Source organism: Triticum urartu, chromosome 3A (genome assembly GCF_056163025.1).
Source record: "Triticum urartu cultivar PI428250 chromosome 3A, HENAU_Tu73, whole genome shotgun sequence".
Taxonomy (NCBI): domain Eukaryota; kingdom Viridiplantae; phylum Streptophyta; class Magnoliopsida; order Poales; family Poaceae; genus Triticum; species Triticum urartu.
The window spans coordinates 727,408,941-727,422,103 of NC_141875.1; the positions used below are offsets into that span (position 1 = coordinate 727,408,941).

Here is a 13,163-nt window from a genome sequence, read left to right on the forward strand (position 1 = left end):
AATGTTGGCATAGTTTAATATGTTCGACATTTAAAAAATATGTTCATCAGAGTTTTGAAAAATTTATCAAACGTAATAATATTGGCGTAGTTTCAAAAAATATTTCCATACCATTCAAAAAAAATGTTTCTGACATTCTATAAAAAATGTTACGGGTGCCAAGAATATTTTTGTGATATTATGGGAAATGTTTGTACATTTTAAAAAGATGTTCATGTAATTTAACTTTTTTTGTTTATTTCAATAAAATGTTCACTACATTTTTAAATGTTGAATATTTATTTCTTAAAAAAATCAAATATCCATTTAGAATATATTTGACAAATGGCCATCCTATATCATAATTCTTTTAAGCCTATATTAATAATTAACAATGTGTATGGAAAATTTTCACAAGTATTTCAAAAAAAAGGAAAAAATGAAAACCCGGAAGAAAACAAAAAAACAACTGAAGAAAGCCAATGACAACCATTAAAACTGATAAGAAAATCACAACAGGGGAAAAACAAAAAAACTAACATGACAGCTTTTAAAAACCAAACTGATCCACAGAAGCTTTCTGAAACGCACTAAGGTGAGGCTATCGTAAATACTAAGACCTCCTCCCTAGCGCCTTTTGTGCCCGCTAGCTAGCGAACGTGCGTTCTGACAGTTGCTTCTAGAAAAATGCGTCCTAATAGTTGACCGATGACCTTTGATATCTGACCGTTGACTATTGTCTGTTGACTTATTAAAACTCCACGAATTTCTTACAAAAACATCACAGTTTTAAAAAATGTTCGTTAATTTTAAGAAGTTCATGCATTTGAAAAAATCCTGAATTCGAAAAGAATTCACAAAAAGTTGAAAAATGTTCATGAGTTGGAAAGTATTCAACATTTTATAAAAGTTCATAGATTTGAAAAACTTGCAAAGTTAAAAAATACTAAAAAAATGTGAAACAAAAAAGATCTTGGATTTGAGAATTGTTCATGAAATTTTAAAAATGTTCATGGTTTGAAAGTTTTTACAAAATTTTAAAAAATATTTCGCAATTTTCATAGATGTTCACAAAAATGATAAATACAGTTCATTAAAATTAACAATGAAATGATAAAAAAGGATTTAAAAATAATAAAAAAGAAAAACTGAACAAAATCCGACCTAAAAAATTCAAGTAAAATCCATCCCAAGAAAAAACCGATGGAACCTATTAGACGGCTCCCAAAACCGGTTAGAAAAATCCACATAAGCCGGTCCATATATAAACTACACGAATGGGAGATGTGAGTGTGTTATACCTTAGCATGTTAACCGGCGTGTCAAGCGCCAGATAGGAACTGGCATAAAAACCAGTAGAGGAAATAGCTGCCGTGCCCGTCGAGGAAGAATCACGTATATAAATTTCAAGCATAACTCCCATGAAAAAAATTATTTTTAGCTGTAAGAGATAAGTTTTTTTTAGCAAAAGACAGAAGTTTTTCTGAAACAGAAAAATCCGTGGCGTTTGGGCCTTGCTGGGCGCTGGGCCGCTCTCTTGGCCCGTCGACGGTCCAGCAGGCCCGGCTCCGACCCCGGCGAAAGCGAAGGCACGCACGGGCACGGACCGCTATCCGATTCCGTCCGGTTCAAAAAAATATCTCTCGCTCGCTCGCGTGGAGCAATTCCCATTCCCATTCCCATCCTCCTCACTCCCTCCGGCCACCATGGCGGCCGCCGCCGGCGTGCCCCCCTCCTCCCTCCTCCGCCTGCGCCTGCCCTCGCCCCAGCCCGCTGCCTCCCTGCCCTCCTCCTCGCCGGCTTTGCTCCGGCGCCGCCCCCTCCTCTCCCTCGCCGCCGCGCCCTCGCGCGCCTCCGTCATCGCCGCCGCAGCCGCCGCCGACTCCAGCAACGGCAACGGCAACGGCTCCTACTCCGGTAACGGGTACGCGGCCCCGCCATCCCTCGCGCGGTTTGTTTTTCCATTGTTTTCCCGGCAAGGCCGCGCACTCTGGCCTAATGTCGCCGTGGCGAGTGCGCCGGCGGGGTGTTCGACGGAATGCATCCGCGTCGTGCCTGTTCCTCTGGAGAGTCGAGGCCGGATAAGTTAGCTGTAGCGGACGGTGTCACTGATAGGCTACATATTGTACTAGATAATATCAGTAGCGGTCAGGCCCCTGAATCGACGGTGTGGAATCATGCTCGCGGCCATCCAGAGGCAGCTTATCTGGGTCGGTAGTGGCCTCCTACACACATATCAATTGCGCTGTATTTGTTGTCAATATGGCATATCAATTGCGACTTCTCTCTAGGTCCTGATGCAATTAGCTGCTTGCCTGTCGATTTCATTCGGTTGAAGCACTTTCATGTTTAACACTTTCATGATGCACCCTGCCCTCTTTCATTTGACAGAAGCCAGGCATCACTGATGCCACAGTTCAGCGGCCTTATGCTTGATGAAAGCTCCAGGTCTAAAAGGCCGTATAAATGGCAAAGGGTTTTGCTAAAGGTTAGCGGCGAAGCGCTTGCCGGAGATCATACAGAAAACATTGACCCAAAGGTGAGGCTTCTTTTTGGTGCTGTATGTTTCAATTTAAACGGTTCATGTGTGTGTACATCATGTAATTATGTGGTCTGCTGCAGGTTACAATGGCAATTGCAAGAGAGGTTGCTTCCGTCACCAAACTAGGCGTAGAGGTGTGCCATCCGTGCTGCCTTCATTTTTTTGCTGGTTATTTATTGGATTACGTTTATGAACAATGAAACTACTTCGTTCCAAATAGATAGACTGAAACCAAATGAAGTGAATTTGGGGTGTTTCGGTCTGATGGTATTAATTCAACACTTCAATTGCAATGCATTCCAAGCCAGAGTTCTCATGTTATGTGTATATGTTTCTCTTGTCTTCTCTAGTAGAATGTGCTGTATACATTTAAAAGGAGAGTAATTGCAGGTTGCTATTGTTGTTGGTGGTGGCAATATCTTCCGTGGGGCCTCTTGGGCTGGATGTAGTGGTCTTGACCGCTCCTCTGCAGATTACATCGGGTATGAATCATACTCCATGTCTGTTGTAAACTGCAGTATTAAATAATTATATCAACCTCTGGTCAGCTGCCAAATAGCCTAGAAAAGAAGTTCAAATGCCATGAGATGTGCTATGAGCTCGAGCCATGCAATATCAACACATTTTGGTAGGAGCAGAGCATGCTTGTTATTTAATTCGTGCCAACTATTTGGCCAGTTTAATGTTTGTTCTATTATGGTTCATTGTGCCCATTATGGAAGCACATTTATATCTGCTAGAACAAGAATTTCATTTCAATAATCAACTGAATGTAACTATAATTGCATCTTACAAACCATAATTCATGCCAACTTTTTGGCTAGTATAATATTTGTAGCATCATGGTCACCGTACCCATCACGTAAGCACATCCTAGGTATTTCCATTGACTAATTAACTTAACTGAGTGTAACTATAATTGCATCTTACAAACCATTTAGTCCATGACTATATATTGTCTACATTTTTGTGCAAACTCAAGGCCACCTGTAATTTATAACCTAGTTTCTGTCCATTATTAATTTTGTTACAAAGACATTTATTGTTAAGTAACCACATGATTTGTCGTTATAATAAATAATTTGGGGCTGAATTTGATCGTGCAACCTTTTTCCTGCTTTCCCCCAATTCAGTATGATGGCCACTGTGATGAATGCAATATTTCTTCAAGCAACAATGGAGAGCATTGGGATACCGACCCGTGTCCAAACTGCATTCCGTATTTCAGAAGTTGCAGAACCATACATACGCCGAAGAGCAATCAGGCATTTAGAGAAAGGAAGAGTTGTTATATTTGCTGCTGGGACAGGGAACCCATTCTTTACAACTGATACAGCTGCTGCTCTCCGTTGTGCAGAAAGTGAGTTTGTCCTTAATCTTCGCTATGCAGTATGAACCGCTTTAATCATTAAAAGTTGGAGAAATTTCTTTCACATGGAAAAACTGGTGCTTATGAATGGTTCTTGATAGTCCAGTGTCTTCTGGTGCCATAGGTTTAGCTACATATATGTAATACCGTGAAACATTCAGTGTATTTTTTGCATCTTATTAATTGTCATGCTCCTTGCAATTGTGGGTAATGGGACTACATGATTACCCACATAAGCACTCCACTGAGTTTATTTGATGATGTATTAAGTATATTAAGTATTAATGAAGATCCCTGTGCGTATTAAGTTGAAAATGAAAAATGACAGTCCAACAATTAGGTTAGAGAAACAATGCATCTATTTAAGCTGGTTTCTTGTTCTAGCTTCAATTTTTCTGGGACAGTTACAGTGTATTTACCTTTTTTTAATTAATTAGTGAATAGCAGTATGGTTACAATCATGGTCAACTTGGCCCAGCACGCAGGCCAGCACAACGTTTAGCAAAAAAACAACCACACAGTACAGATCTACAATACTGTGCTAACCCATGGGCAACACTGTTGGCCTCTAGTTATAGTGTGTTTACTAATTTCTTTACATAAACAGTGATAAATCACAATCTGTGTTGTGCCTATAGAAACATATTATTATGAGGTATATGCTATTTTTGAAATGAACAGTACTGTTTGAATAGTAACTTCTGTCTTTGTTTATTTTGCCTTGACCATTTGTCTTGTATTATGTGTATAGTCAATGCAGAGGTAGTGCTCAAGGCAACAAATGTTGATGGTGTGTATGATGCGAACCCCAAGCATAACCCAAATGCCCGCATTCTTGAGACAGTGAGCTATAACGAGGTTATCTCAAGAGACCTCTCAGTAATGGACATGACTGCCGTCACACTATGCCAAGAGAACAACATTCCTGGTACGGTGGATATCGGTTTCTGAGGCCTCTTACTGTTTCCGATCGTCGATTTTAATCTTGGTGCTTAATTTTGCAGTTGTCGTGTTCAACCTCCAAAACACTGGCAACATCGCGAAAGCCATCGTCGGCGAGAAGGTCGGTACCTTCATAGGCTGCACAAGGAATCTGGAATATCGCGAAAGCACGGAGGGTTCACTTGATCAAGAAGACAAGGTCTTGGTCAGTGAGTGGTGAATCCAAGAGCTGTCTGTCTCTCTAGCTGGATTATAGAATAGATTAGCTATCCAAGTAGTACCGGTTTAATTGTAATACTCGAAGAAGAGAAACCACTGTGGACATAAAAATTCGCAGAAAACTGCTGCTATGCTGTGTATGATAGAATGTAGGAGTAGTCTCCTGTGGCATGTATGGTGGCTGAACCTAAATAATACTTCTATTGCTCCTGATGGTATTGGTGAGCAACAGAAGGTGAGGGTTTCTAGCCTGTTTTCCTCCGAAAATGCCTGATGGCGCTCGAGCTGCATGGAGCTCGGTATGTATTCAGGTTCTCAGTAATATATTTTATGTCGCATTCAGCGACAATGTGCAGTGCACCGCACTTCTACAAGTACGCAAGCTCATCCCAAGTCCTTGCTGTACATGCACGACATATGCGTCACGTGCCAATCAGTGCGGCGATGTTCCTTTGGTGTGCAAGCACATCAACACATCAGAAAAAAAAGAGCTCTACATATGCACTTTCCTTCGATTTTTTTTCCGCAATTTTCTTTTAAAATTTGTTCGGGTAGTTGGACTAAAAAAATTCAGACTTTCTGGAATGATCATGATGATCTGCATAGAAAATACGAAATAATCAGCGAAGCACAGAAAATATAGTGTTTTCATGAGCGAACAACTTTTATATATGTTTTTTGTACTCGTGTAAAACTAACAAATGTTGTTGGCAATTCGCCGTTCAGCCGGCATCCGTGTGTAAAATTGTGAATTCCATGTTGACCGGTAGCATCATTTGCACCGGGGGCACCACATATGTTCCATGCATCGGAAAGTATCTTAGTGCATCTTGAGATTTGATGCCGTCGGTGATGCCACTTAAATTATCGTCCTCTAACAAGCAGGAAAATTACAAAAAGAAAATTGAAATTCAGATAGGACTCGCCACATAACTATACTGCACGTCAAGTTTTCATATTCATATTAGAAGCACACATGTAAAATCCATTTTCTCAAATACGCACAAGAGTGCATATCGTATATTAAAGGGGAGAAAAAGGTACAGAAACCCAACCACTTTAGTGGGAGTTGATCACATGGTAGCCCACCCGCTATCGGGCGACTCATACGATTTAGAGAACTCTTCGGATAAACCCACCTAGACAGTACATGTAAAATTCCTGTACGGTGAACAAAATTTTTTTTTTGCTGGTTTGAGCTACTACCATGAACCGTACATGTAAAATTCATGTATGACGAACAAAAAAATGTTAGTCATGTATTTTATAATTTTGTGTCGTGCACATTTACAAAATGTTCAACGTGTATTTAAAAATGGTCATTGTATTCTTAAAAATTGTTAACTGAATATTTAAAAAACGTATGCCATGTATCTAGAAATTGTTTAGCGTGTATTTTAAAAAGTTTTCATCGTGTAATTTAATAATATGTGACCAAATTTTCAAAATTGCATAATTTTGTATAAATACGCGAATACTTTTATTCTTGCAATATAGAACTAATTATTTTTTCTTCAAAAATTTATATTCCCTCCGTTCCTAAATATTTGTCTTTTTAGAGATTTCAAATGGAATACCACATACGGATGTATATAGACATATTTTAGAGTATGCCTAGATTCACTCATTTTGCTTCGTATGTAGTCACTCATTGAAATCTCTAGAAAGGCAAATATTTAGAAACGAAGGGAGTATGTGGGAAAGAAGTTTTTTCATGCACATTTTTTTTAATCGTGCACACATACACATGTGGTGTGCTACCAGAAATAGAAACAACGCCAACTTAAAAAAACAGAAACAACTTATGGTGTGCTAGTTTCTTTTTACCTTCGTATGGTGTGCTATTAGCATAATAGTTTTTTATTTTCAAGTATTTCGTAGTAGTTAGGTGCTGACTAGGCAACTAGTGCGCCAGTCAAGCAGATGTGCAGCGCAGCGAACAACAACGAAATGTAAGCGAGCCGTTCATACCAGCTTTAAATGCCCCCAGGAGGCACATAGTGTTCTTTCAATCATACAACCCACCCGCAATTCATGTAGAAAGCTAACATACTACTCCACGGCACCTCTGTATTTTCTGCTGACTGGCGCCAGTATACAACTGAAAATCCACTATACACACATCCCGAAAGACGAACAACTGGCTGAGATTCCGAGCTTCATGGCGCTCGTCCTCCAAAACGCTCCTCTTGTTTTCCTCTCTATTTTCTTTACTGGAAAATTTTTGCGAGGTCCAAACAGTATATTTTATTTTTTAAAACGTAGATAATATTTACAAGATCAAGAGCAATGCCATTTGATATTACATATGTGCCCTCAAATGTGCCGTCCATGTGTGACTCGCATGTGGGCCTAAGAAAAGAGAATGTCCAATGTTTGTGGTGGTACAATACCATGGAGGGAGTACAAAATTTGGACTTACCGGAGAATCTGCAATGTACCATGGAGCACATGTCTGTTTTCCAAATGACCCACATCTTTTTGGAAGTAGTAATTAACAAGTTGCCCAAAAGTAAATGTAATTTTCAGTAGAAAACGTACATGACATTTGACATTTCAAGCATTTCTTGTGCCAGTGAGGTGGTTCCATCAGTCACGGTATAACTTCCTACAGTATTCTACCTTGACTCTAATCTAAAAGGAGTAAAGAAAGATTCCCTTGGAGAAAAAAACACTTAACACAAAGGTTCAGTGAGGGGGAAGATGCGATTTCAAACTTTGGAAAAGAAAAAGAAAAAGTTGAGTGCTAAAGTGGACAGGGTTCTCCTTTATAAGATTCAAAAACAGTAAATGCAGTAAATGCTTGAAAGTAATAACATACACTTTTTGTTGTGAAATAATTCTTCTAAAATATGAAACAAAGGACATCTCGCAATAATATCGTTTCTTTCCCTCCACACGGGTGATAATCTATTCACTACACTATGGTGGGTGGAGATATCAACCCTAGTCAGCGCCTGTGAGATGATTTCACGTGACACAAAAAGATGCATTAACTCTTCATGACAAGGCATCATACGAAACACCCATATCGATTTCACGAGTCAATGCATTGTTTTCATACGACCCACATAACTTCATTAACCTAATGCATCTTCATCGTTCATTCCACCCTCGATAGTCCAATAGGACCAAAGATAAAACTCCCCTCCCCTGAAGGACAAAATTTATAATCTATATGCCATAGCTTTGGAACTGGTGGAAGAGACAATGTGGTTTCAAAATTCTGAAAAAAAAAGCCACGTGGTAATGTGGATATGTTCTCTATTCGACATTTTTTTGAAGGTAGTAACATCTACTTCTATAGCAAAAATAGATCTAAAATATGAAACAAAGGTCATATCACAGCAATCATTCCTATCTCTCCAGATGGGTGGTGATATATTCACTACACCATGGTAGGTGAAGCTACCAAACATAGGATTTGTAGGTGCTCACAAGATAATTTCATGTGACTCATAAAGGCACATTAACTCGATGCAACAAGGCATTGTGCCAAATGATAATCATTTCACGTGCGGGGCTTATCCGTACAATCCGCATAACTTCATTAACCTCATGTTTTTCATTGTCCAAAACAGACCATACTGCATTATTCTACGCTCCAACAATAGTCTAAGAGGACCCAAATAATACCCATGTCCTTTGAAGAGACAAGTTCTAAACTATATGCCATAATTTGGTACTAACCGAATTTGTAAGCAAGACTATGTGATTTCAAAACAGTAGAAATAAAAATAAAGCCACATGATAATGTGGATGAGGTTTTGTTTTTCAAAAGATTGAGATCTATTTACTATGCTGCAGTAGGTGAACATATCAACCCTAGGATTTTATCAGCACTCGCATGATGACATCTACGATCACTAGTAGAAACAGGGCTTTGGTCCAGGCCGGGTCAGCCCATTAGTCCTGGTTCGTGAGCCCAGGGGGCCGGCTGGGCCACGTGGGCCATTGGTCCCGGTTCATCTGGACCTTTTGGTCCCGGTTGGTGGGATGAACCGGGACCAATGGGCCTTGCTCCTGGCCCACCACCATTGGTCCCGGTTCGTGGCTTGAACCGGGACCAAAGGCTCCCCTTTAGTCCCGGCTCATGTCACCAACTAGGACCAATGAGGTGCCTATATATACCCCTCGCTCGCGAGCAGAGCACCCCAGTGCTCTGTTTTTCTCTGGCCGAGGGGGAGAGGGCTTTGTGGTGCTCTAGCTCACCTCCTATGCACATGAGGCGATGGAATGCCCGAGCCACACTACTTAAGCTTTCTCCTCTCGAAGCTCGACCTCCAAGCTCCATTTTCCTCGAGATTTGTCTAGATTTAGCGGTCCGTCACGCCCCGTCCCCGTCTTCACCGCCGTCGATCACCCGCGCCGATCTCATCACCGACACCACCGTGGTGAGCCTCTTGTTCTTATCTTCTTTCTGAAAGGAAAAATATTCTTACTTGTATGTTTAGATAGATACTTGTATCATTTTCTTACATTTATTATTGCATCTTATATAGTGCGATGGTTTTGGTATCCGCCCCCGTCGGCCCTCGTCCTGTCTATGATTCGGATGTGGTATGTATATTATCTTTATAACTATTGGTTCATTTATTGTTTATGAAAATTATGCCGACCAACGTGACATAGATTTTATTTATCTAGGATGTATGTGAATCGGAAATGCCAACCGACCCTATTGTCGAGAGGTTAAATTTAGTTGAAGAAGAAAACAATTTGTTGAAGGAAAAAATAAAAAAAATTGAGGAGGAGAAGATGATATTGGAGTTGCATGTTGCGGATGTCGTCGATGATCACAAGATCAAGATGGATGCAATGCGCTTGAAGATTAGAAAGATTAGAAAATATGCCATTCATACCGAGGCTTGGTATCATTATGCCGTTGGATCAATTGTTACCTTGGTTGCGATTATGATCGCATTTGTTTTCGCATTGAAATGTTTTACATAGTTTCAATGTATGGTTTAATTAATTAGATGCTCTGGAGAGCTATATGTTGTTAGATGAGAACTATGTATGCACTTTGGTTTTAATGTGATGATGAACTTCTATTAATTTGGACACTTAATTATATATAATGCACGCAGATGAACCGGCAATGGATGTACGGTGACAGACACACCCGCGAGTACATTAAGGGCGTGCATGAGTTTCTCGATGCGGCTGAGGCAAACAAGCAGAATGGTTTTATGTGTTGTCCATGCACTGAATGTGGGAATACGAGGTCTTACTCTAACCGGAAAATCCTTCACTCCCACCTGCTTTACAAGGGTTTCATGCCACACTATAATGTTTGGACGAGGCACGGAGAAATAGGGGTTATGATGGAAGACGGCGAAGAAGAAGACTACGATGACAACTATGTGCCCCCTGAATACGGTGATGCTGCAACGGGGGGAGCTGGTGAAGATCAAGAGGAACCAGACGATGTGCCCAATGATGCTGCAACGGGTAAAGCTGCTGAAGATCAAGAGGAACCAGACGATGTGCCCGATGATGATGATCTCCGCCGGGTCATTGTCGATGCAAGGACGCAATGCGAAAGTCAAAAGGAGAAGCTGAAGTTCGATCGCATGTTAGACGATCACAAAAAAGGGTTATACCCCAATTGCGAAGATGGCAACACAAAGCTCGGTACCGTACTAGAATTGCTGCAGTGGAAGGCAGAGAATGTTGTGGCTGACAAAGGATTTGAGAAGCTACTAAAAATATTGAAGAAGAAGCTTCCAAAGGATAACGAATTGCCCGACAGTACATACGCAACAAAGAAGGTCGTATGCCCTCTAGGATTGGAGGTGGAGAAGATACATGCATGCCCTAATGACTGCATCCTCTACCGCGGTGCATACAAGGATCTGAACGCATGCCCGGTATGCGGTGCATTGCGGTATAAGATCAGATGAGATGACCCTGGTGATGTTGACGGCGAGCCCCCCAGGAAGAGAGTTCCTGCGAAGGTGATCTGGTATGCTCCTATAATACCACGGTTGAAACATCTGTTCAAAAACGAAGAGCATGCCAAGTTGATGCGATGGCACAGTGAGAACCGAAAGAAAGATGAGAAGTTGAGAGCACCCGCTGACGGGTCGCGGTGGAGAAAAATTGAGAGAAAGTACTGGGATGAGTTTGCAAAGGACCCAAGGAATGTATGGTTTGCTTTAAGCGCGGATGGCATTAATCCTTTCGGGGAGCAGAGCAGCAATCACAACACCTGGCCCGTGACTCTATGTATGTATAACCTTCCTCCTTGGATGTGCATGAAGCGGAAGTTCATTATGATGCCAGTTCTCATCCAAGGCCCTAAGCAACCCGGCAACGAAATTGATGTGTACCTAAGGCCATTAGTTGAAGAACTTTTACAGCTGTGGAATGAAAACGGTGTGCGTACGTGGGATGAGCACAGACAGGAGGTTAACCTTAAGGCGTTGTTGTTCGTGACCATCAACGATTGGCCCGCTCTCAGTAACCTTTCAGGATAGACAAACAAAGGATACCACACATGCACGCACTGTTTAGATGACACTGAAAGTATATACCTGGACAAATGCAGGAAGAATGTGTACCTGGGCCATCGTCGATTTCTTCCAACCAACCATCAATGTCGAAAGAAAGGCAAGCATTTCAAAGGCGAGGCAGATCACCGGAAGAAGCCCGCCATGCGCACCGGTGATCACGTGCTTGCTATGGTCAATGATTTACACTACGTAATCTTTGGAAAGGGTCCCGGTGGACTAGCTGTTCCGAATGACGCTGAGGGACACGCACCCATGTGGAAGAAGAAATCTATATTTTGGGACCTACCCTACTGAAAAGACCTAGTGGTCCGCTCCTCAATCAATGCACGTGACGAAGAACCTTTGCGTGAACCTGCTAGGCTTCTTGGGCGTGTATGAGAAGACAAAAGATACACCTGAGGCACGGGAGGACCTGCAACGTTTGCACGAAAAAGACGGCATGCCTCCGAAGTAGTATAAAGGTCCTGCCAGCTACACTCTTACGAAAGAAGAGAAAGAAATCTTCTTTGAATGCCTGCTCAGTATGAAGGTCACGACTGGCTTCTCGTCGAATATAAAGGGAATAATAAATATGCCAGAGAAAAAGTTTCAGAACCTAAAGTCTCATGACTGCCACGTGATTATGACGCAACTGCTTCCGATTGCATTGAGGGGGCTTCTACCGGAAAACGTCCGATTAGCCATTGTGAAGCTATGTGCATTCCTCAATGCAATCTCTCAGAAGGTGATCGGTCCAGAAATCGTACCAAGGCTAAGGAGTGATGTGGCGCAATGTCTTGTCAGTTTCGAGCTGGTGTTCCCACCATCCTTCTTCAATATCATGACGCACGTCCTAGTTCATCTAGTCGATGAGATTGTCATCCTAGGGCCCGTATTTCTACACAATATGTTCCCCTTTGAGAGGTTCATGGGAGTCCTAAAGAAATATGTCCGTAACCGCGCTAGGCCAGAAGGAAGCATCTCCATGGGCCATCAAACAGAGGATGTTATCGGGTTTTGTGTTGACTTCATTCCTGGCCTTAAGAAGATAGGTCTCCCTAAATCGCGGTATGAGGCGAGACTGACTGGAAAAGGCACTCTTGGAAGAGACTCAATAATATGCAGGGACGGATATTCTTGGTCTCAAGCACACTACACAGTTCTACAGAACTCTACCTTGGTGACCCCGTATGTCGATGAACACAAGAACAGTCTGCGCTCCAAACACCCAGAGCAGTGCGACGACTGGATTACATGTGAACACATCAGGACTTTCAGCAGTTGGTTGGAAACATGTCTCAGAGGTGACAACACTGTTTGTGATGAGTTGTACTTGTTGTCCAGGGGACCATCTTTGACTGTATTGACTTACAAAGGATACGAGATAAATGGGAATACATTTTACACGATCGCCCAAGATCAAAAGAGCACCAACCAAAACAGCGGTGTCCGCTTTGATGCAGCAACCGAGAGGGAAAGGACACATATTATGGTTACATAGTGGACATATGGGAACTTGACTACGGACCTGATTTTAAGGTCCCTTTGTTTAAGTGCAAATGGGTCAATCTGTTAGGCGGCGGGGTACAGGTAGACCCACAGTACGGAATGACAA

The 13,163-nt window shown here is 41.7% G+C and overlaps 1 protein-coding gene across 1 annotated transcript; it reads left to right on the top strand.

Annotated features, from left to right (window-relative positions):
• The first annotated feature begins 1,601 nt into the window (after positions 1–1,601).
• Positions 1,602–5,406, top strand: LOC125546238 (Amino acid kinase family protein). Its single transcript, XM_048710428.2, has 7 exons — positions 1,602–1,903; positions 2,371–2,518; positions 2,602–2,655; positions 2,912–3,003; positions 3,655–3,881; positions 4,642–4,818; positions 4,895–5,406. Exons 1-7 carry the CDS (start codon positions 1,686–1,688, stop codon positions 5,050–5,052), a joined length of 1,074 nt encoding a protein of 357 aa, XP_048566385.1. The 5' UTR covers positions 1,602–1,685; the 3' UTR covers positions 5,053–5,406.
• The last annotated feature ends 7,757 nt before the right edge of the window (positions 5,407–13,163 follow it).

What these genes read in the sequence shown, in the direction of transcription:
- LOC125546238 (XM_048710428.2), top strand. Translation starts at nt 1,686, where the DNA reads ATGGCGGCCGCCGCCGGCGTGCCCCCCTCCTCCCTCCTCCGCCTGCGC. An exon ending in CAGAAAACATTGACCCAAAG is followed by an intron (nt 2,519 to 2,601) that starts GTGAGGCTTCTT and finishes GGTCTGCTGCAG; the next exon opens with GTTACAATGGCAATTGCAAG. An exon ending in CCAAGAGAACAACATTCCTG is followed by an intron (nt 4,819 to 4,894) that starts GTACGGTGGATA and finishes TTAATTTTGCAG; the next exon opens with TTGTCGTGTTCAACCTCCAA.